Genomic DNA, 23,721 nt, shown 5'->3' on the forward strand with positions numbered 1-23,721 from the left:
TATGTGAAGGTTGTTAGCCAGATCTATTATGTTGATGACTGATAATTCTGTTACAGTTTTAACTCAAGTTTATACAACAGATGAGACAAAAAACAATTGTTACATCAGATATTAAATAATATTCAATCCAAGGATTCAAAGTTACTTTGGATGCAGTTTAACTAGCTTTGGCACAGATAAGCTCTTTCAGCTTTCCACAGGTTTTTGCACAGGCAGGCTGACACATCAGGAAGAATCCCACTGATCTGGTGATGAAAGGTGGTTGGTCTCAACCTGAGAGGACAAGGGGAACATGACCTACTCACATATATTAAACTATTTCCTGTCTTTGGACATTCATTTTCATACAGATGCTTCGTGCAAAATTGCATTTGTTGGGTATTTCACAGAGGACTCATTCTTTGCAGCACCAGTCACTTCAGTGCAAAGGACAGAGCAAAAAAAGAAAATTGAAATCTTGCAGAATAATGTCAGGATGTTTTTTCTTTAAAGCTTTAATGCACTTGTTAAATAAATGAACTTACTGCAGTTTTTTGTCTTTGTCTTTTGTTGCACTGTATTTAGCTTTTGACTTCATTTCACCTTTGTTTTGTCATTTTGTCTATAAGATGGATTGATGAATATTTAGTCAACATCTAGCCCGCTTTATAAAGCCAGTTCTTCGGCCACACTGTGCATTCTGCTAGATTTGGGGCCACTGAGGTTTAGATTTCTCCCTGTGGTTGAGTGGCCTTTTTGACTTCTTCCCACACTCCAAACACATGCATGGGTTAGGTTAATCACCCATAGGTGTGAGAGTGGATAGCTGTCTCTCAGTGTTACCCCTGTGATACACTAGAGACCTGTCCAGGGTGCACCTACATTTCACCCCATGACAGCTTGGATAAAATGAACGGAGGATGAGGAGACATGTTGGACATTAGAATCTGGACGTAGACAGCACCTGTGAGTCAGGTACACCTTACTGTACTTCTGCAGAAGACTGTGTGAGAAAGACTACACCTGTCAATCATCTATCATCACTGTCTAGTGGATTGTGTATCAAGTATCCAGTGCTGTGAAGCGAGGCAATCTCTTGTGTGAAAAAAACACCCAGATGAACGGACTGTGATGCCCTAATGCACCACTAACTGCTGCGTAACAGAGACACGCCAGCAGCTTTGACAAAACAGCATTAATTGACGCCCTGGGAATAAGAAAGAGAGCGGGTAGTTTGGCAGGCTGGGTGAAGGGGGGCTGTTGTTTTGTAGCAAAGAAGCTGAGGGAATGTACCAACAGGAGTGGAAAGCAGGGGCCAGAGATACAGGTCTGAGCAGGTCTGGAGGGTCAAAATGAGTTTAATAAAGAAAATGCAGAATAGTAAACAAGTCTTGCTTAAAGCGTGGAGACACTGACAGCTCTGGCATGTGCTTGAAAAGGCTTCATGTTTGATGAAGTGGTAACTATGAAGCTCTGCTCCACTCGATATACTGCAAACCCTAAGGGAGAGAGAGACTGCAACCAAGAATGCCAACAGGGAGTCAGAGGGCTTATGTAGGAACTTATACCAGGAGAGTGTGCAAACAAGCTGGATTTTCCGCTACAGGTGAACAAATAGTCACAAGGCCTTTAAAAAAGGGAGATTTACACAAATGCCAACTAAGACTATTTATTTTAAATTAAATAAATAAACAAGGAAAGAACTCAAGCTAACTGTGGTGTCTGTAGTCGGCAGAATTAGTCGTATAAATGAGTGTGTTGTAACAAAAAAATGGTGTATGCAAAAGTCAAATCAAAGAGCAACCAAAATGGTATCTCAGGGAGGAGAGGCTCTGAGGGCTTTTGGCACATCAGTGTCACTGATGTGAAAACGAGCTGCACCAGCCCTCCAGTGCCTGCAGATTAGACCTGCCACATAAAAAGGCTGAAAGGAAGAGGGGGTGGAGTGGATCATCATATGAAGCATCAGAGATGGGTTATCTGTTAAAGCGAGACACTGAGCATGAGTCGTATGCAGTTAGGATACACCATCATAAAATCTAACTTGCAGCATAAACCAGCATACTCATGCTGGTTTATACATCTATAGTGTCTCTTACCTGGACACTACAGATGAGTACCGACTTCCTCATGGACAGTGCACAAGAAGTCTGAAACACTCACCCTCTGATCTCTAACCCTTCATTTAACCTACTGAGATGTGCAGCTGTGGAGCCAGGTGCTAAATCAGTAGCACCTGGAGGTTCTTACATTATGATTATAAAATGATATAATATAAGTTTTTCTGGGCTTGAAACTTTGAGTTAAAATCCACAGAGAGATGACCAGCTGAATTCTCCAACTTGTCTGATACTTCCTGCCAATCTGCACGTAAATCTCAAGTTTCTTCATTTATTAACTTTGTGTATTATGGTTACTATGGTGTATTATGGGTTTCTGTTTAGCTTTTTTTATTATTATTTTGATTCTTTTGGGGTTTTTTTTTTTTGTTTGTTCTAATTGCCAATTAGGCCTAAAGCAGGAAAGCCTCTAAACTCCATAAATATTAGAGCCCTTGGTCTTTATTTAGTCCTAGCTTATATTCTGAGTTGGTTATTTCTTATGCATTTTGTTCATTCCATATTTCTGTTCTTTCTTTCTTTTCTGTGTTCATGCCATCAGCATCCAGTGTACTTTTAAGATTATGTTTTAGGGTTTTTTTGTGTTCAGTTTTACTTCCCACCTAATCCTTTGTGGGGAAGGGCAAGGCAGTTTCTCTGTGATTATTTCACCTGCTTATAATTGCTTTCTCTTGTTTTCTGACCGCACCTGTGCCCTTAATTACACTGTATCTATGCGTGTGTGTGTGTGTAGGCAGGCTTGCCCCATGGAATGTAAAAAGCAGACATTAATTAAGACCAAAGTTGAAGCAATCTCTCGCCTTACATGCAAGGACTGCACTGTCATAAAGCTTCTAGCTTGTTTGCACAATTGTTTAAATTACTGCCATCTTGTGGCCACAGTTGGCTATTGTCTCTGGAAGCTGGATTAACGCCGCTCGCTTCTGATTCCATTTACATCCGTAGAACCTTAATTGAGAGCAGCATGCCGGATAAACTGTCCAAGGCTTTGCCTTTACTGCTCTGAGATCAGAAACGATCTGTGTCTTGTGTGGAATAGTGCTAGCATTAGCGAAGAAACAATCACTCTGATTTGTTTTGACAGATGTGTTTTCTCTTGCAAGCCACCTCAGGCAACATGTGTGATGTAGAGGAGTTGGAGTGCAGTGTAAAGAAGTCTTTAGTGATGGAGAGGGGAACTCCTGCCATATATGGTTTAAAAAAAATGGGCAATATGAACAGATGCATACGCTGTATCAGTTAGTATCTGAGAATTCACTTGGGTGTACCTGTGTTTATCTGTGTTTTCTTGCTACTTTTACTAAAGGAAAGGTTCTAAACAATTTCTCCAGCTCTTATGACGACCAAAGAATAGTAATTTTTAAGATTCTTGAGCCATATATATATATATATATATATATATATATATATATATATATATATATATATATATATATATATGAAAGACAGCAGAACATCACAGATTTTTAATCTGGTCCAGTTTGTCTCGTGGAACAATGTGGGCCATTGTCCTTGCTTCCCAGTTGGGTGCAGTATGACTGTGTTTCTGTTATGTTCTCCTCTCATTCAGCACACTTTACTCTTGGGTGTTTCATTCATTTATTGTCTGTCTTTCATGCTTTTGCATTCCTTTTTACCGTTATGGACTTTATAGTTTTGCGGCTTTGTATCAGCCACAGTAAAGGATCACTTCTATTTCGTGCTTGTTTCCCGTCTTCACCTCTAAGCTGGACTCATTCATTGTGCTCTTCTAAACTAAAAATATACATGATCTATGAAAAATAAAAAGACCCAGACTTGAACCCTGAGCCTCTGCATGAAAAGCCACAGAGGCGACCAGCTGAGCCGTCCAGCAACTCTGACATTTGAGCCTGATATTTCTGTACTAGATGATATTTGGTTTCATCAGCTCTCACAAAGAAGATGGTCAAGCGCTCAATCTGAAATCAGAGCAACGGCAATGGACACAGACACACAACTGGAAAACATGGAATCAAATCTGCACTCCTTTAGCACAAAACAAAAGTGCTAAAGGAGTGCAAAAAAGAAAATTGAATTCGGAGTAAGACATCATTTTAGACGTAAATGAACTGGTAATAAATATGGACAGCAGTTTGAAATTGTTAGGGTACCTGGGTCGTTGACCCAGTGTTTTCAGTTTTGTACCTTGTACCCAGAGGTGGAAAATAACGAATTACATTTACTTGCGTTACTGTAATTGAGTAGTTTTTTTGTGTATTTGTACTTTTTAAAGTCATTTTTAAGTCTGTAATTTTACTTTTACTTAAGTATATTTTTTAAAAAGTATTGTAGTTCGCTACGTTTTCAATCACACCCGTTACTGAGTAAATTAAAAATAAAAAAAAAACATTGCGCTTCAGAAATACTGCAGGGAATGATGGGCAGTAGAACAAATTGGCGCTAAGGTCACGTTAAAGATGGAGTCTGACATCGGTGTTTCGGATCCAGCGAAAAAAGAAGCCCCGTCGAATTCTGCTGACCCTGAACTCGAAGAAACGGATGTGAACCCCTGGCCGTATTTAAGGGACCATTTCGGCTTCAAGTGCAAGAAAGGCAACAGCTTTATTATGCAGTGTAAGCTGTGTTTGCCCAGAGAGACCGAGTTAGCAGCTTTTAAAAATTCCACATCAAACCTGCGCAAGCATGTAGAGGTAAGTTAAATACAACTCGTACCGTTATGGTAGCAAAGAGGCTGTGTTCAAATGAATCACATTACGTTAAGACATCTGTGAAGAACACAGATAACGTTGGTTGGTACTAGCAACTTGCTGTAATCGGGCACGTTGTTGTCCACGCAACTTACATTTTTTTTACTGGGTTGGTAAATTGCCAAAAGAAAATGTGTTTACCTACGTTTTTCCTGTTTGTTAATAATAATAATTTATTTAAAAAATAGTTAAATTAAAGACAGAAGCGGCTACTTTCTTACTTAACCCACATATGTTCACACTGCAGGCAAAAGAATAACAGAGCGCTCACTTACCTTAGATTAGTCAAAGACAGCTGACTTCTGTTACTTGTTAATTAGCACTTGCAACCTCCCGTTAACTAGCCTGTTACTGTCCAATAAAACAAAACACGAGGTATATTGGTATAATTTACCAGCGGTAGCTATGTAATGCATTGATGTCTTATTAGGGACGTCAAAAAACTTTCTCTCAAACTTAACACTGGCCTGCCTGCCTCAGCTGCCTTCGAGCGTCTCTTTAGCTGTGCTGGACTACTGTTCACTGCAAAGTGAGCAAGGATGAACTCTACTAACTTTGAAAATCAACTGCTCCTCAAAATTAACAGGAAGTTCAGAGAGTAACACTCTAGGATGGACACAGGAACTTTAATCTAGAGGTACAGTAGGGCAGGGCCAAGTTTAAAAAATGAAAAAACATTTTTAAAGCAGCTGCCGTTCAGTTCAGTACTTGTTCTCTTATTTGACAGTTTAGAACACATTCTCATGTGAAAGAATGATATGGTTTTGTATTGAAAACACTGTGATACCTGACAGTTTGGTTGATTGGTTTGGTGACCATTATCCATTTTCATGTATAGACTTGCAGTTTAACTGCCACTGCACTTTAATTTGTAAGTTTTTCTTTTCACTAAAAAAGAACTACTTTGAGATTTATATCCCACTGTCTTTTTTTGCACTACTCAGAAGCGGCTGTCCTCCTGCTGACAGAAAAGTAACTATGTAACTTTTACTCGGAGTACATTTGAAATGAGCTACTTTTTACTTTTACTTGAGTACATTTTTAGACAGGTAATTTTACTTGTACTTGAGTAAAATTTCAGCAAAGTAATAGTACTTTTACTTGAGTAAAATATTTTAGTACTCTTTCCACCTCTGGCCAGTAGTTATACTTTAACCTGATTCATTTTCAGTTTTCTTCTTTTTTGGGTAAAAAACAATCCTTGAAATGGTAATAAAAGAGTATTCTCACCAAAGTTGAATTTAACAAGTTTTATTTTGATGGAAATTAAATGTTCAGACTTTTACTAAATTTTATTTGATTACATTAAAGTACTTTATTACATTTAACTAATCAAATTAGGCCAATTTTGATGGAGCTCCTGACCCAGCCCAAGCTCTCTATGAAGACGAGGAAAAACTCCCCGGGGGGCCAGATCGATGGGAAGAAACCTCGGGAAAGCCCATTCAAAGAGAGATCCCCTTTCCTGGGACGGCTGGGGGGGGTTACAGGAACTCCAGGACAACAAAATTTAGAATAGGCCAAAAAAAATAATAACACACTTTTCCTGTAAAAAAGTTAATAAAAAGAAAGTTAGGCAATGTATCACACTTATATGACAATATATGAAGTGTGTGTCTGTGTGTGAGAGAGACGGGTTTATCTGAGCCAGGGGTGAAGCTGGAGGTCCTCCAGCGTTGGGCGCTTCTCCGGGACGTTGGTTAAACATGCGTCCAAGAAGTTCCGGCAGTCTGGAGAGAAAGAAAGGAGGAAAAAGATGAAGATGATAGTTCCAGTGATCCAAGCCATCAGTGAATGTTGAAGCGTGACGTTTTCTTACGTGGCGACAGATCCTTGTTGAATTTCAGTTCCTTTTGGAGGAACGTCATGGTATTAAAGTCCCCCACATGAAGCGCTTCATACAGCACCACTCCCATTTGCCACACCGTGGTGGGTCCAGCCCTGTATTTTTTGCGGCCGTAACATTCGGGAGGGGTGTGAATAGGTGTACCTAATAAACAGACACAATGACAATTTCTTGTAAAACAAAAGGCACAAATTGCTACATGTGTGAAGAGCAGGAGCTGAATATGTTACCATAGAAGAGGCGGTACACCGATCGCTCCTTAGCAAAGCAGCTCAGTCCAAAGTCGATGATGCGAACACGAGGCACATCTGAGCCGGTCTCAATCAGAATGTTCTCACTCTTGATGTCCCGGTGAAAGATGTGTTTATCCTCCAGGTGCTTCGCTGCATCAACCAGCTGCTTCAGAATGACCTGGAAAAGATGAAAAAGACAGTAATGAGTCAATGGGTTGACGCTTCTCTGATACTCTGTGCTTTGATTGAATGCTGTACAGTCTAAGGCTCTTCCAGTCAACTTACCTTGGCCTTTTCCTCTGGTAAACATCCTCCATTTGCTGTTATGTAATCATGCAGGTCCACAGCGGGGATGGGTCTCTCCAGCACCAGGATCAGCTCTGTGCCGAGGTCAAACCAGTCCAGCAGAGACACGGGTGCTGACGCTCCCACTGGTCCATCCGCTTCAGCTGCAAGCTTCAGCATAATGGCCACTTCCACCGAGACCCGCTTCCCGTTTTCACCCTGATATATTCCAACAAAGTGGATGATGAGGAAGAGACGTTCCACAGGTGAACGCTGCACTCAGTCCAGGAATGTAAAAACAGTTCAAGTGTTGCACACTTACCGTCACTTTGATGGGGATTCTGTCCTTTGGAATGTGTTTGATGGCTACCTAAAAGACACAGAGCATTGGTGAGCATTTCCTCCGTATGACATCACTAAAGGTGTGAAACAGCACACGTCTCAGCTTACGATATTATCCGTTATCTGCGTTACTGCCTGTCTTACTCCCACCATCTGAACACTTACTGGGCAACGATCCGTTATCCGGTAGCCAGCAAACACTGCTCCACAGCCGCCTCCTCCAAGATGGTGCTCCTCCACGTATCTGGCCTGGAATTCACCTGAAAAGACAAACACACGTGTTGTTTTACTACAGCTGTGACACAAATGACTCTCTGCTGTAGCCTAAATGTTCATTTTGCTCTTCACCAGAGTATAAAAGCCAAGCTGCTTGCTACTTACGTCTCTGGTCAGCTGCTGAAGTTTGGGCGCTGTGTTTGGTTTTGTCCCCTTTCTTTCTCTTGGGTGGCTCTTTGCTGTCTCCTGCAGACTTCCTCCTGCCATCTTTCATGCACCCATTTGTGCTTTGACTGCAGTCTGCAGATGTGGAAAACACCAAAAGCACATCAGCTCATTAGATCATAGACACAAATATCTCCTTCATCTCCTTAATCTACCCTCACTCAACTAATTAGTCTACCTTTACCAGCGTCCAAGGAGGAAGACGCTTGCTCCTTGTCACCGCTCGTAGGCTCAGCAAGTTTAGGCTTCTTTGCTGGACTGGTTGTGCCCGCTGCATCTTGCTGGACCTTACGCTTCACTCCTTTGACCTCATGAGCGTCTGAGCTGGTGGAAGGAGCAGCCTGCTCAGTGACCCTCCTCCTTTTTACGGGGGTCTTCCTTTCAGGACTGGCCTTTCTTTTAGCCATCCTGTTCTTAGAGTCTGTCAACAACAACAACAACAACACAGTAGTAAAAAAGAGTGCTCGACATCAGGACTGGAAGGATTTTGATGGCATTCTAATAAGTTTATCCTTTTGATAAAAACAGAGCAACACCAGTCCATACTAGGTCTACTAAGTCTTAGATCTTCATGACACTTGTTGGTCTGTTTTTACTGCTGAGTCCAAGAATAAACTTGTCCCGTTATTTTACCAAAGACAAAGTGCCCCAGTAACCTTTCTTTGATTAGACATGTTGTATTTCTGCTATTTTCACTCAAACACAGGATTCAAATGATTCATTTTTACACAGAGTGTCAACATTTTTAGAAATGTAGATTCTGTTATTTGGGGGATTTTACACAGATTTGATGTATTTGTTCACTTACTTTGATCTCCTGGATCTTTCTTATCTGCTGGACTTGTACTTTTTCTCGTTTCCTTGTTCATCTTAATTTTTAAAATGTTTGAAACAGGAAAACGTAGTGAATATTTCTTCAAATGTGTGTGCTGGTCCTTTCTAAGCTGTTTAAGCGAGTTCTGTAAGTGAGCTTTCAAAATAAACTCAGGAGACTATGGCAACAGAATCTTGCCTTTCAGTGACATCACCGACTGCCAGTAAAAGTGTTCCCAAGTAGTTTAAAGAAAAACACTGTGGCACACGAAGCCATAACATTTCATATAATTGAATAAGTCGTCGATATATCCAGCTATAACAGTTCTTTTTAAATTTTGCATTTATTCTTTATATAGTGAAACTACTAGACCTTATTTCTCTTTTTAAATCTAGAGGCAACCACGCTTTTGAGGTTGTATCACCTTCCATTTTTATATTAAAGTACATTAATTCATCTGCAAATCGCTTGAACTATTTACAAGATTTATTAATGAGAGGAGTCAACTTAAACAAGAGCACGGTCATAAACAGAAACTCTGCACAGGTGCCGTGGGAAACCTGAGTTAAGTGGTACTTGTGGAGAGTTTGTACTTACTGGTAAATGCAGGCCAGTAGCAGAGGTGGAAAGTAACAAATTACATTTAGTTGCGTTACTGTAATTGAGTAGTTTTTTTGTGTATTTGTACTTTTTAAAGTCATTTTTAAGTCTGTAATCTTACTTTTACTTAAGTATATTTTTTAAAAAGTATTGTAGTTCGCTACGTTTTCAATCACACCCGTTACTGAGTAAATTAAAAATAAAAAAAAAACATTGCGCTTCAGAAATACTGCAGGGAATGATGGGCAGTAGAACAAATTGGCGCCAAGGTCACGTTAAAGATGGAGTCTGACATCGGTGTTTCGGATCCAGCGAAAAAAGAAGCCCCGTCGAATTCTGCTGACCCTGAACTGGAAGAAACGGATGTGAACCCCTGGCCGTATTTAAGGGACCATTTCGGCTTCAAGTGCAAGAAAGGCAACAGCTTTATTATGCAGTGTAAGCTGTGTTTGCCCAGAGAGACCGAGTTAGCAGCTTTTAAAAATTCCACATCAAACCTGCGCAAGCATGTAGAGGTAAGTTAAATACAACTCGTACCGTTATGGTAGCAAAGAGGCTGTGTGCAAATGAATCACATTACGTTAAGACATCTGTGAAGAACACAGATAACGTTGGTTGGTACTAGCAACTTGCTGTAATCGGGCACGTTGTTGTCCACGCAACTTACATTTTTTTTACTGGGTTGGTAAATTGCCAAAAGAAAATGTGTTTACCTACGTTTTTCCTGTTTGTTAATAATAATAATTTATTTAAAAAATAGTTAAATTAAAGACAGAAGCGGCTACTTTCTTACTTAACCCACATATGTTCACACTGCAGGCAAAAGAATAACAGAGCGCTCACTTACCTTAGATTAGTCAAAGACAGCTGACTTCTGTTACTTGTTAATTAGCACTTGCAACCTCCCGTTAACTAGCCTGTTACTGTCCAATAAAACAAAACACGAGGTATATTGGTATAATTTACCAGCGGTAGCTATGTAATGCATTGATGTCTTATTAGGGACGTCAAAAAACTTTCTCTCAAACTTAACACTGGCCTGCCTGCCTCAGCTGCCTTCGAGCGTCTCTTTAGCTGTGCTGGACTACTGTTCACTGCAAAGTGAGCAAGGATGAACTCTACTAACTTTGAAAATCAACTGCTCCTCAAAATTAACAGGAAGTTCAGAGAGTAACACTCTAGGATGGACACAGGAACTTTAATCTAGAGGTACAGTAGGGCAGGGCCAAGTTTAAAAAATGAAAAAACATTTTTAAAGCAGCTGCCGTTCAGTTCAGTACTTGTTCTCTTATTTGACAGTTTAGAACACATTCTCATGTGAAAGAATGATATGGTTTTGTATTGAAAACACTGTGATACCTGACAGTTTGGTTGATTGGTTTGGTGACCATTATCCATTTTCATGTATAGACTTGCAGTTTAACTGCCACTGCACTTTAATTTGTAAGTTTTTCTTTTCACTAAAAAAGAACTACTTTGAGATTTATATCCCACTGTCTTTTTTTGCACTACTCAGAAGCGGCTGTCCTCCTGCTGACAGAAAAGTAACTATGTAACTTTTACTCGGAGTACATTTGAAATGAGCTACTTTTTACTTTTACTTGAGTACATTTTTAGACAGGTAATTTTACTTGTACTTGAGTAAAATTTCAGCAAAGTAATAGTACTTTTACTTGAGTAAAATATTTTAGTACTCTTTCCACCTCTGGCCAGTAGTTATACTTTAACCTGATTCATTTTCAGTTTTCTTCTTTTTTGGGTAAAAAACAATCCTTGAAATGGTAATAAAAGAGTATTCTCACCAAAGTTGAATTTAACAAGTTTTATTTTGATGGAAATTAAATGTTCAGACTTTTACTAAATTTTATTTGATTACATTAAAGTATTTTATTACATTTAACTAATCAAATTAGGCCAATTTTGATGGAGCTCCTGACCCAGCCCAAGCTCTCTATGAAGACGAGGAAAAACTCCCCGGGGGGCCAGATCGATGGGAAGAAACCTCGGGAAAGCCCATTCAAAGAGAGATCCCCTTTCCTGGGACGGCTGGGGGGGGGTTACAGGAACTCCAGGACAACAAAATTTAGAATAGGCCAAAAAAACTAAAAACAATTTTTTCCTGTAAAAAAGACAAAAAAAAAAAAAAAAAGACAAAGAAAAGAAAGTTAGATAATGTATCACACTTATATGACAATATATGAAGTGTGTGTCTGTGTGTGAGAGAGACGGGTTTATCTGAGCCAGGGGTGAAGCTGGAGGTCCCCCAGCGTTGGGCGCTTCTCCGGGACGTTGGTTAAACATGCGTCCAAGAAGTTCCGGCAGTCTGGAGAGAAAGAAAGGAGGAAAAAGATGAAGATGATAGTTCCAGTGATCCAAGCCATCAGTGAATGTTGAAGCGTGACGTTTTCTTACGTGGCGACAGATCCTTGTTGAATTTCAGTTCCTTTTGGAGGAACGTCATGGTATTAAAGTCCCCCACATGAAGCGCTTCATACAGCACCACTCCCATTTGCCACACCGTGGTGGGTCCAGCCCTGTATTTTTTGCGGCCGTAACATTCGGGAGGGGTGTGAATAGGTGTACCTAATAAACAGACACAATGACAATTTCTTGTAAAACAAAAGGCACAAATTGCTACATGTGTGAAGAGCAGGAGCTGAATATGTTACCATAGAAGAGGCGGTACACCGATCGCTCCTTAGCAAAGCAGCTCAGTCCAAAGTCGATGATGCGAACACGAGGCACATCTGAGCCGGTCTCAATCAGAATGTTCTCACTCTTGATGTCCCGGTGAAAGATGTGTTTATCCTCCAGGTGCTTCGCTGCATCAACCAGCTGCTTCAGAATGACCTGGAAAAGATGAAAAAGACAGTAATGAGTCAATGGGTTGACGCTTCTCTGATACTCTGTGCTTTGATTGAATGCTGTACAGTCTAAGGCTCTTCCAGTCAACTTACCTTGGCCTTTTCCTCTGGTAAACATCCTCCATTTGCTGTTATGTAATCATGCAGGTCCACAGCGGGGATGGGTCTCTCCAGCACCAGGATCAGCTCTGTGCCGAGGTCAAACCAGTCCAGCAGAGACACGGGTGCTGACGCTCCCACTGGTCCATCCGCTTCAGCTGCAAGCTTCAGCATAATGGCCACTTCCACCGAGACCCGCTTCCCGTTTTCACCCTGATATATTCCAACAAAGTGGATGATGAGGAAGAGACGTTCCACAGGTGAACGCTGCACTCAGTCCAGGAATGTAAAAACAGTTCAAGTGTTGCACACTTACCGTCACTTTGATGGGGATTCTGTCCTTTGGAATGTGTTTGATGGCTACCTAAAAGACACAGAGCATTGGTGAGCATTTCCTCCGTATGACATCACTAAAGGTGTGAAACAGCACACGTCTCAGCTTACGATATTATCCGTTATCTGCGTTACTGCCTGTCTTACTCCCACCATCTGAACACTTACTGGGCAACGATCCGTTATCCGGTAGCCAGCAAACACTGCTCCACAGCCGCCTCCTCCAAGATGGTGCTCCTCCACGTATCTGGCCTGGAATTCACCTGAAAAGACAAACACACATGTTGTTTTACTACAGCTGTGACACAAATGACTCTCTGCTGTAGCCTAAATGTTCATTTTGCTCTTCACCAGAGTATAAAAGCCAAGCTGCTTGCTACTTACGTCTCTGGTCAGCTGCTGAAGTTTGGGCGCTGTGTTTGGTTTTGTCCCCTTTCTTTCTCTTGGGTGGCTCTTTGCTGTCTCCTGCAGACTTCCTCCTGCCATCTTTCATGCACCCATTTGTGCTTTGACTGCAGTCTGCAGATGTGGAAAACACCAAAAGCACATCAGCTCATTAGATCATAGACACAAATATCTCCTTCATCTCCTTAATCTACCCCTCACTCAACTAATTAGTCTACCTTTACCAGCGTCCAAGGAGGAAGACGCTTGCTCCTTGTCACCGCTCGTAGGCTCAGCAAGTTTAGGCTTCTTTGCTGGACTGGTTGTGCCCGCTGCATCTTGCTGGACCTTACGCTTCACTCCTTTGACCTCATGAGCGTCTGAGCTGGTGGAAGGAGCAGCCTGCTCAGTGACCCTCCTCCTTTTTACGGGGGTCTTCCTTTCAGGACTGGCCTTTCTTTTAGCCATCCTGTTCTTAGAGTCTGTCAACAACAACAACAACAACACAGTAGTAAAAAAGAGTGCTCGACATCAGGACTGGAAGGATTTTGATGGCATTCTAATAAGTTTATCCTTTTGATAAAAACAGAGCAACACCAGTCCATACTAGGTCTACTAAGTCTTAGATCTTCATGACACTTGTTGGTCTGTTTTTACTGCTGAGTCCAAGAATAAACTTGTCCCGTTATTTTACCAAAGACAAAGTGCCCCAGTAACCTTTCTTTGATTAGACATGTTGTATTTCTGCTATTTTCACTCAAACACAGGATTCAAATGATTCATTTTTACACAGAGTGTCAACATTTTTAGAAATGTAGATTCTGTTATTTGGGGGATTTTACACAGATTTGATGTATTTGTTTACTTACTTTGATCTCCTGGATCTTTCTTATCTGCTGGACTTGTACTTTTTCTCGTTTCCTTGTTCATCTTAATTTTTACAATGTTTGAAACAGGAAAACGTAGTGAATATTTCTTCAAATGTGTGTGCTGGTCCTTTCTAAGCTGTTTAAGCGAGTTCTGTAAGTGAGCTTTCAAAATAAACTCAGGAGACTATGGCAACAGAATCTTGCCTTTCAGTGACATCACCGACTGCCAGTAAAAGTGTTCCCAAGTAGTTTAAAGAAAAACACTGTGGCACACGAAGCCATAACATTTCATATAATTGAATAAGTCGTCGATATATCCAGCTATAACAGTTCTTTTTAAATTTTGCATTTATTCTTTATATAGTGAAACTACTAGACCTTATTTCTCTTTTTAAATCTAGAGGCAACCACGCTTTTGAGGTTGTATCACCTTCCATTTTTATATTAAAGTACATTAATTCATCTGCAAATCGCTTGAACTATTTACAAGATTTATTAATGAGAGGAGTCAACTTAAACAAGAGCACGGTCATAAACAGAAACTCTGCACAGGTGCCGTGGGAAACCTGAGTTAAGTGGTACTTGTGGAGAGTTTGTACTTACTGGTAAATGCAGGCCAGTAGCAGAGGTGGAAAGTAACAAATTACATTTAGTTGCGTTACTGTAATTGAGTAGTTTTTTTGTGTATTTGTACTTTTTAAAGTCATTTTTAAGTCTGTAATCTTACTTTTACTTAAGTATATTTTTTAAAAAGTATTGTAGTTCGCTACGTTTTCAATCACACCCGTTACTGAGTAAATTAAAAATAAAAAAAAACCATTGCGCTTCAGAAATACTGCAGGGAATGATGGGCAGTAGAACAAATTGGCGCCAAGGTCACGTTAAAGATGGAGTCTGACATCGGTGTTTCGGATCCAGCGAAAAAAGAAGCCCCGTCGAATTCTGCTGACCCTGAACTGGAAGAAACGGATGTGAACCCCTGGCCGTATTTAAGGGACCATTTCGGCTTCAAGTGCAAGAAAGGCAACAGCTTTATTATGCAGTGTAAGCTGTGTTTGCCCAGAGAGACCGAGTTAGCAGCTTTTAAAAATTCCACATCAAACCTGCGCAAGCATGTAGAGGTAAGTTAAATACAACTCGTACCGTTATGGTAGCAAAGAGGCTGTGTGCAAATGAATCACATTACGTTAAGACATCTGTGAAGAACACAGATAACGTTGGTTGGTACTAGCAACTTGCTGTAATCGGGCACGTTGTTGTCCACGCAACTTACATTTTTTTTACTGGGTTGGTAAATTGCCAAAAGAAAATGTGTTTACCTACGTTTTTCCTGTTTGTTAATAATAATAATTTATTTAAAAAATAGTTAAATTAAAGACAGAAGCGGCTACTTTCTTACTTAACCCACATATGTTCACACTGCAGGCAAAAGAATAACAGAGCGCTCACTTACCTTAGATTAGTCAAAGACAGCTGACTTCTGTTACTTGTTAATTAGCACTTGCAACCTCCCGTTAACTAGCCTGTTACTGTCCAATAAAACAAAACACGAGGTATATTGGTATAATTTACCAGCGGTAGCTATGTAATGCATTGATGTCTTATTAGGGACGTCAAAAAACTTTCTCTCAAACTTAACACTGGCCTGCCTGCCTCAGCTGCCTTCGAGCGTCTCTTTAGCTGTGCTGGACTACTGTTCACTGCAAAGTGAGCAAGGATGAACTCTACTAACTTTGAAAATCAACTGCTCCTCAAAATTAACAGGAAGTTCAGAGAGTAACACTCTAGGATGGACACAGGAACTTTAATCTAGAGGTACAGTAGGGCAGGGCCAAGTTTAAAAAATGAAAAAACATTTTTAAAGCAGCTGCCGTTCAGTTCAGTACTTGTTCTCTTATTTGACAGTTTAGAACACATTCTCATGTGAAAGAATGATATGGTTTTGTATTGAAAACACTGTGATACCTGACAGTTTGGTTGATTGGTTTGGTGACCATTATCCATTTTCATGTATAGACTTGCAGTTTAACTGCCACTGCACTTTAATTTGTAAGTTTTTCTTTTCACTAAAAAAGAACTACTTTGAGATTTATATCCCACTGTCTTTTTTTGCACTACTCAGAAGCGGCTGTCCTCCTGCTGACAGAAAAGTAACTATGTAACTTTTACTCGGAGTACATTTGAAATGAGCTACTTTTTACTTTTACTTGAGTACATTTTTAGACAGGTAATTTTACTTGTACTTGAGTAAAATTTCAGCAAAGTAATAGTACTTTTACTTGAGTAAAATATTTTAGTACTCTTTCCACCTCTGGCCAGTAGTTATACTTTAACCTGATTCATTTTCAGTTTTCTTCTTTTTTGGGTAAAAAACAATCCTTGAAATGGTAATAAAAGAGTATTCTCACCAAAGTTGAATTTAACAAGTTTTATTTTGATGGAAATTAAATGTTCAGACTTTTACTAAATTTTATTTGATTACATTAAAGTATTTTATTACATTTAACTAATCAAATTAGGCCAATTTTGATGGAGCTCCTGACCCAGCCCAAGCTCTCTATGAAGACGAGGAAAAACTCCCCGGGGGGCCAGATCGATGGGAAGAAACCTCGGGAAAGCCCATTCAAAGAGAGATCCCCTTTCCTGGGACGGCTGGGGGGGGGTTACAGGAACTCCAGGACAACAAAATTTAGAATAGGCCAAAAAAACTAAAAACAATTTTTTCCTGTAAAAAAGACAAAAAAAAAAAAAAAAAGACAAAGAAAAGAAAGTTAGATAATGTATCACACTTATATGACAATATATGAAGTGTGTGTCTGTGTGTGAGAGAGACGGGTTTATCTGAGCCAGGGGTGAAGCTGGAGGTCCCCCAGCGTTGGGCGCTTCTCCGGGACGTTGGTTAAACATGCGTCCAAGAAGTTCCGGCAGTCTGGAGAGAAAGAAAGGAGGAAAAAGATGAAGATGATAGTTCCAGTGATCCAAGCCATCAGTGAATGTTGAAGCGTGACGTTTTCTTACGTGGCGACAGATCCTTGTTGAATTTCAGTTCCTTTTGGAGGAACGTCATGGTATTAAAGTCCCCCACATGAAGCGCTTCATACAGCACCACTCCCATTTGCCACACCGTGGTGGGTCCAGCCCTGTATTTTTTGCGGCCGTAACATTCGGGAGGGGTGTGAATAGGTGTACCTAATAAACAGACACAATGACAATTTCTTGTAAAACAAAAGGCACAAATTGCTACATGTGTGAAGAGCAGGAGCTGAATATGTTACCATAGAAGAGGCGGTACACCGATCGCTCCTTAGCAAAGCAGCTCAGTCCAAAGTCGATGATGCGAACACGAGGCACATCTGAGCCGGTCTCAATCAGAATGTTCTCACTCTTGATGTCCCGGTGAAAGATGTGTTTATCCTCCAGGTGCTTCGCTGCATCAACCAGCTGCTTCAGAATGACCTGGAAAAGATGAAAAAGACAGTAATGAGTCAATGGGTTGACGCTTCTCTGATACTCTGTGCTTTGATTGAATGCTGTACAGTCTAAGGCTCTTCCAGTCAACTTACCTTGGCCTTTTCCTCTGGTAAACATCCTCCATTTGCTGTTATGTAATCATGCAGGTCCACAGCGGGGATGGGTCTCTCCAGCACCAGGATCAGCTCTGTGCCGAGGTCAAACCAGTCCAGCAGAGACACGGGTGCTGACGCTCCCACTGGTCCATCCGCTTCAGCTGCAAGCTTCAGCATAATGGCCACTTCCACCGAGACCCGCTTCCCGTTTTCACCCTGATATATTCCAACAAAGTGGATGATGAGGAAGAGACGTTCCACAGGTGAACGCTGCACTCAGTCCAGGAATGTAAAAACAGTTCAAGTGTTGCACACTTACCGTCACTTTGATGGGGATTCTGTCCTTTGGAATGTGTTTGATGGCTACCTAAAAGACACAGAGCATTGGTGAGCATTTCCTCCGTATGACATCACTAAAGGTGTGAAACAGCACACGTCTCAGCTTACGATATTATCCGTTATCTGCGTTACTGCCTGTCTTACTCCCACCATCTGAACACTTACTGGGCAACGATCCGTTATCCGGTAGCCAGCAAACACTGCTCCACAGCCGCCTCCTCCAAGATGGTGCTCCTCCACGTATCTGGCCTGGAATTCACCTGAAAAGACAAACACACGTGTTGTTTTACTACAGCTGTGACACAAATGACTCTCTGCTGTAGCCTAAATGTTCATTTTGCTCTTCACCAGAGTATAAAAGCCAAGCTGCTTGCTACTTACGTCTCTGGTCAGCTGCTGAAGTTTGGGCGCTGTGTTTGGTTTTGTCCCCTTTCTTTCTCTTGGGTGGCTCTTTGCTGTCTCCTGCAGACTTCCTCCTGCCATCTTTCATGCACCCATTTGTGCTTTGACTGCAGTCTGCAGATGTGGAAAACACCAAAAGCACATCAGCTCATTAGATCATAGACACAAATATCTCCTTCATCTCCTTAATCTACCCCTCACTCAACTAATTAGTCTACCTTTACCAGCGTCCAAGGAGGAAGACGCTTGCTCCTTGTCACCGCTCGTAGGCTCAGCAAGTTTAGGCTTCTTTGCTGGACTGGTTGTGCCCGCTGCATCTTGCTGGACCTTACGCTTCACTCCTTTGACCTCATGAGCGTCTGAGCTGGTGGAAGGAGCAGCCTGCTCAGTGACCCTCCTCCTTTTTACGGGGGTCTTCCTTTCAGGACTGGCCTTTCTTTTAGCCATCCTGTTCTTAGAGTCTGTCAACAACAACAACAACAACAACACAGTAGTGAAAAAGAGTGCTCGACATCAGGACTGGAAGGATTTTGATGGCATTCTAATAAGTTTATCCTTTTGATAAAAACAGAGCAACACCAGTCCATACTAGGTCTACTAAGTCTTAGATCTTCATGACACTTGTTGGTCTGTTTTTACTGCTGAGTCCAAGAATAAACTTGTCCCGTTATTTTACCAAAGACAAAGTGCCCCAGTAACCTTTCTTTGATTAGACATGTTGTATTTCTGCTATTTTCACTCAAACACAGGATTCAAATGATTCATTTTTACACAGAGTGTCAACATTTTTAGAAATGTAGATTCTGTTATTTGGGGGATTTTACACAGATTTGATGTATTTGTTCACTTACTTTGATCTCCTGGATCTTTCTTATCTGCTGGACTTGTACTTTTTCTCGTTTCCTTGTTCATCTTAATTTTTACAATGTTTGAAACAGGAAAACGTAGTGAATATTTCTTCAAATGTGTGTGCTGGTCCTTTCTAAGCTGTTTAAGCGAGTTCTGTAAGTGAGCTTTCAAAATAAACTCAGGAGACTATGGCAACAGAATCTTGCCTTTCAGTGACATCACCGACTGCCAGTAAAAGTGTTCCCAAGTAGTTTAAAGAAAAACACTGTGGCACACGAAGCCATAACATTTCATATAATTGAATAAGTCGTCGATATATCCAGCTATAACAGTTCTTTTTAAATTTTGCATTTATTCTTTATATAGTGAAACTACTAGACCTTATTTCTCTTTTTAAATCTAGAGGCAACCACGCTTTTGAGGTTGTATCACCTTCCATTTTTATATTAAAGTACATTAATTCATCTGCAAATCGCTTGAACTATTTACAAGATTTATTAATGAGAGGAGTCAACTTAAACAAGAGCACGGTCATAAACAGAAACTCTGCACAGGTGCCGTGGGAAACCTGAGTTAAGTGGTACTTGTGGAGAGTTTGTACTTACTGGTAAATGCAGGCCAGTAGCAGAGGTGGAAAGTAACAAATTACATTTAGTTGCGTTACTGTAATTGAGTAGTTTTTTTGTGTATTTGTACTTTTTAAAGTCATTTTTAAGTCTGTAATCGTACTTTTACTTAAGTATATTTTTTAAAAAGTATTGTAGTTCGCTACGTTTTCAATCACACCCGTTACTGAGTAAATTAAAAATAAAAAAAAAACATTGCGCTTCAGAAATACTGCAGGGAATGATGGGCAGTAGAACAAATTGGCGCCAAGGTCACGTTAAAGATGGAGTCTGACATCGGTGTTTCGGATCCAGCGAAAAAAGAAGCCCCGTCGAATTCTGCTGACCCTGAACTGGAAGAAACGGATGTGAACCCCTGGCCGTATTTAAGGGACCATTTCGGCTTCAAGTGCAAGAAAGGCAACAGCTTTATTGTGCAGTGTAAGCTGTGTTTGCCCAGAGAGACCGAGTTAGCAGCTTTTAAAAATTCCACATCAAACCTGCGCAAGCATGTAGAGGTAAGTTAAATACAACTCGTACCGTTATGGTAGCAAAAAGGCTGTGTTCAAATGAATCACATTACGTTAAGACATCTGTGAAGAACACAGATAACGTTGGTTGGTACTAGCAACTTGCTGTAATCGGGCACGTTGTTGTCCACGCAACTTACATTTTTTTTACTGGGTTGGTAAATTGCCAAAAGAAAATGTGTTTACCTACGTTTTTCCTGTTTGTTAATAATAATAATTTATTTAAAAAAATAGTTAAATTAAAGACAGAAGCGGCTACTTTCTTACTTAACCCACATATGTTCACACTGCAGGCAAAAGAATAACAGAGCGCTCACTTACCTTAGATTAGTCAAAGACAGCTGACTTCTGTTACTTGTTAATTAGCACTTGCAACCTCCCGTTAACTAGCCTGTTACTGTCCAATAAAACAAAACACGAGGTATATTGGTATAATTTACCAGCGGTAGCTATGTAATGCATTGATGTCTTATTAGGGACGTCAAAAAACTTTCTCTCAAACTTAACACTGGCCTGCCTGCCTCAGCTGCCTTCGAGCGTCTCTTTAGCTGTGCTGGACTACTGTTCACTGCAAAGTGAGCAAGGATGAACTCTACTAACTTTGAAAATCAACTGCTCCTCAAAATTAACAGGAAGTTCAGAGAGTAACACTCTAGGATGGATACAAAGGAACTTTAATCTAGAGGTACAGTAGGGCAGGGCCAAGTTTAAAAAATGAAAAAACATTTTTAAAGCAGCTGCCGTTCAGTTCAGTACTTGTTCTCTTATTTGACAGTTTAGAACACATTCTCATGTGAAAGAATGATATGGTTTTGTATTGAAAACACTGTGATACCTGACAGTTTGGTTGATTGGTTTGGTGACCATTATCCATTTTCATGTATAGACTTGCAGTTTAACTGCCACTGCACTTTAATTTGTAAGTTTTTCTTTTCACTAAAAAAGAACTACTTTGAGATTTATATCCCACTGTCTTTTTTTGCACTACTCAGAAGCGGCTGTCCTCCTGCTGACAGAAAAGTAACTATGTAACTTTTACTCGGAGTACATTTGAAATGAGCTACTTTTTACTTTTACTTGAGTACATTTTTAGACAGGTAATTTTACTTGTACTTGAGTAAAATTTCAGCAAAGTAATAGTACTTTTACTTGAGTAAAATATTTTAGTACTCTTTCCACCTCTGCTTGTACCGTGTTACCAAATCTTTTTAATAGCCACAGTCTTGCTCATACTTGTGATACAGTATCCGAAAGCATGGTTTATGTTCTAAATCATAGATTTATTTCATAGTGTTATCTTCTAATGTTCTGCTTTTCCTCCTGTCACGGTTTGCCCTGGCAAACCGTGTGGAATATTTAGGACCAGGACACGGCAGCTCTGGTGCAGGTGAGTATTTATTAACAAAGGAAAAAAACAAACAACAAAGGCACTGGGAACATGAAACTGGAACCTAAACTTGATAAAACTAACAAAACAAACCAGAAACGAAGATGCAGGGAGGTCCGGGGAAATACACATGGAGAAATGCAGGGAGACCGAGAGGAAACAACACAGACGAACCAGCAACTACTATGACAGAAGACACAACTAAAATACACACAGAGAACACAGGTGGGGGACACAGCTGGGAGTGATTAACGTGACGAGACTAGGGAGGCAAACTGAAAACACTCACATGAGACGCAGACCTTCACAATAAAACAGGAACTACGCATGAAAGGACACAAACTAAGAAACGCGGACTAAATACAAGAACACACGGCAGAACAGAGTAAACACTAAACAGAGGAAGAACAGAAAACACCAAACGCTGGGTCAAAAGGACCCAGGATCATGACACCTCCAGTGTTCCTTCTGTCTCTCTTTTTCTGTGTTAGTTTATTCTGAATGTCCCTTTCAGACTATTTCCTAAATATTTTTTGTTTGTTTCCTTTTCCCCACACTTTATAGTACGTGATTGTGTTCGTCTATACCTAATAATAGTTTCTCCATGCTAGCTTTAATTCAAAAACAGAGAAAGTGTGTCTCCTAAACACGAACGGGGAGCTGGTTCCACAGGAAACGAGCCTATTAGCTGAAGATGCTCCCTTACTTTTAAGCTTATACACTGATACTATAATGTTTTTAAAAATATGATGAGGACTGATTATTCAAGGAAGGATATGGAAGGATAGTTCTTAAATTCTGGGGTTTACAGGAGGCCATTGAAGAGAATCGAACATGGGAGCAACATCATCAGTCTTTGCCAGTACTCTCTGTAGTATTTTGGATCAACTGAAGGCTTTCCAAAGAGCTTTTAAAACTTGATAATGAGAAATTATAGTAGTTGTAGCCTAAAAGCAACAAATGCACTGTAAACTGATACTGGTACATTTGTCAGGGTCCTCCAGTCCTTATCACAGTTAGCGTAGCCACAACTCTCCTCGTGAGTCCCGTTTCCATCATCGTGGTATCTTGGTTTTCTGATGTGTTTCCTGTCCTTGTGCAGAACCTGCTGGAACCCTTCCTGTTTTCCTCGGATCCTGTCGAGCGAGCGTGAGTGTGAGTGTAACATTGTTACTTGCATCACATTACTGTAATCTGATTACTTTTTTAAAGTAACGAGTAAAGTAAGGGATTACTATCGCAAAAACGGTAATTAGATTACCGTTACTTTCCCGTAATCACGCTGCGTTACTGTGTTACTAAAATCGTGATTTTTTTTTTTTTTTTTTTTTTTTTTTTTTTTTTTTGCGAGAATGTCTCATGACGTGACGTAAGCGAGTGCGACGTTCGTGACAACAGCTGTGTGCAGATCAACAATGGATAATATATCGAGTGCGGGAGACAGTATGAGCGTGCAGCGTTTAAAGTGTGGAAGTACTGACCTTACTTTGAGTTTGATTCCATAGAAAGTGACAAAAACATTAGCGTCCGTTGTGCGTGGGAAGAAAACTTCTTTTTACAGCGAAAAAACCCCTAAACAAGCACCGAGTGCGCAACGACGTAGTGGGAAATTTACAGAGAAACTCGCGGATTCTTCTACTGACCGCTGCGGCACACCTGCACCAGGGCAAACCTCCGCCTACCCCACTTCTGCTTTACAGGTGAAAATAGAGCAACAGGACCGCTAGTCTTTGACTTTATTTATTTTCTGCTGTGTTTTACTTGCATCTATTTGAAAGTGTAAACACAAAAAATATTTTATTTTATGTGCTGGAATGTGCAGAAAATAGGTTTAAACTAATTTCTTCAAGTCAGAGAACGTTGCATATAATTCAATTTTTACTTGATGCATAAAGTTAAAAGATTAAAACTGATAAAACAAGTTTAAAAAAAAAAAAGAGACTTTTCCATTTGATTACATTTTGTATGATGGATTACGTAGAAAAAGTCGAATTGGGCTGAAAGATCTATCACTTTATCACCTATTCAGGTTGCAAATCGTGTTGTTAAAAAGTAACTAAGTAATTAATTACTTTTGAAAATAAGTAATCAGTAAAGTAGCGGGA

The 23,721-nt window shown here is 40.3% G+C and overlaps 3 protein-coding genes across 3 annotated transcripts; all 3 read right to left on the reverse strand.

The window, feature by feature from the left end:
• Positions 1-6,466: 6,466 nt before the first annotated feature.
• On the reverse strand, positions 6,467-7,687 carry LOC146381179 (serine/threonine-protein kinase pim-1-like). Its single transcript, XM_084938606.1, has 6 exons — positions 7,679-7,687; positions 7,515-7,562; positions 7,193-7,411; positions 6,905-7,085; positions 6,648-6,818; positions 6,467-6,558 (listed from the first exon to the last, which is right to left on the reverse strand). The coding sequence occupies exons 1-6, from the start codon at positions 7,685-7,687 to the stop codon at positions 6,467-6,469; spliced, it is 720 nt and encodes a 239-aa protein (XP_084794732.1).
• A 3,933-nt stretch (positions 7,688-11,620) lies between these two features.
• Positions 11,621-12,841, reverse strand: LOC146381180 (serine/threonine-protein kinase pim-1-like). The gene is made up of 6 exons (XM_084938607.1): positions 12,833-12,841; positions 12,669-12,716; positions 12,347-12,565; positions 12,059-12,239; positions 11,802-11,972; positions 11,621-11,712 (listed from the first exon to the last, which is right to left on the reverse strand). The coding sequence occupies exons 1-6, from the start codon at positions 12,839-12,841 to the stop codon at positions 11,621-11,623; spliced, it is 720 nt and encodes a 239-aa protein (XP_084794733.1).
• A 3,934-nt stretch (positions 12,842-16,775) lies between these two features.
• On the reverse strand, positions 16,776-17,996 carry LOC146381181 (serine/threonine-protein kinase pim-1-like). Its single transcript, XM_084938608.1, has 6 exons — positions 17,988-17,996; positions 17,824-17,871; positions 17,502-17,720; positions 17,214-17,394; positions 16,957-17,127; positions 16,776-16,867 (listed from the first exon to the last, which is right to left on the reverse strand). Exons 1-6 carry the CDS (start codon positions 17,994-17,996, stop codon positions 16,776-16,778), a joined length of 720 nt encoding a protein of 239 aa, XP_084794734.1.
• Positions 17,997-23,721: the final 5,725 nt, after the last annotated feature.

This window comes from Perissodus microlepis, chromosome 8, assembly GCF_051167445.1.
Source record: "Perissodus microlepis isolate ML-2025 ecotype Zambia chromosome 8, ASM5116744v1, whole genome shotgun sequence".
NCBI classification, from domain to species: Eukaryota; Metazoa; Chordata; class Actinopteri; order Cichliformes; family Cichlidae; genus Perissodus; species Perissodus microlepis.

Coding starts and splice junctions, on each gene's coding strand:
- LOC146381179 (XM_084938606.1), bottom strand. Junction 7,086..7,192: donor TACCAGAGGAAAAGGCCAAG/GTAAGTTGACTG, acceptor CATCTTTTCCAG/GTCATTCTGAAGCAGCTGGT. Junction 6,559..6,647: donor CAACAAGGATCTGTCGCCAC/GTAAGAAAACGT, acceptor CTTTCTCTCCAG/ACTGCCGGAACTTCTTGGAC.
- LOC146381180 (XM_084938607.1), bottom strand. Junction 12,566..12,668: donor GAATCCCCATCAAAGTGACG/GTAAGTGTGCAA, acceptor GGAATATATCAG/GGTGAAAACGGGAAGCGGGT. Junction 12,240..12,346: donor TACCAGAGGAAAAGGCCAAG/GTAAGTTGACTG, acceptor CATCTTTTCCAG/GTCATTCTGAAGCAGCTGGT.
- LOC146381181 (XM_084938608.1), bottom strand. Junction 17,721..17,823: donor GAATCCCCATCAAAGTGACG/GTAAGTGTGCAA, acceptor GGAATATATCAG/GGTGAAAACGGGAAGCGGGT. Junction 17,395..17,501: donor TACCAGAGGAAAAGGCCAAG/GTAAGTTGACTG, acceptor CATCTTTTCCAG/GTCATTCTGAAGCAGCTGGT.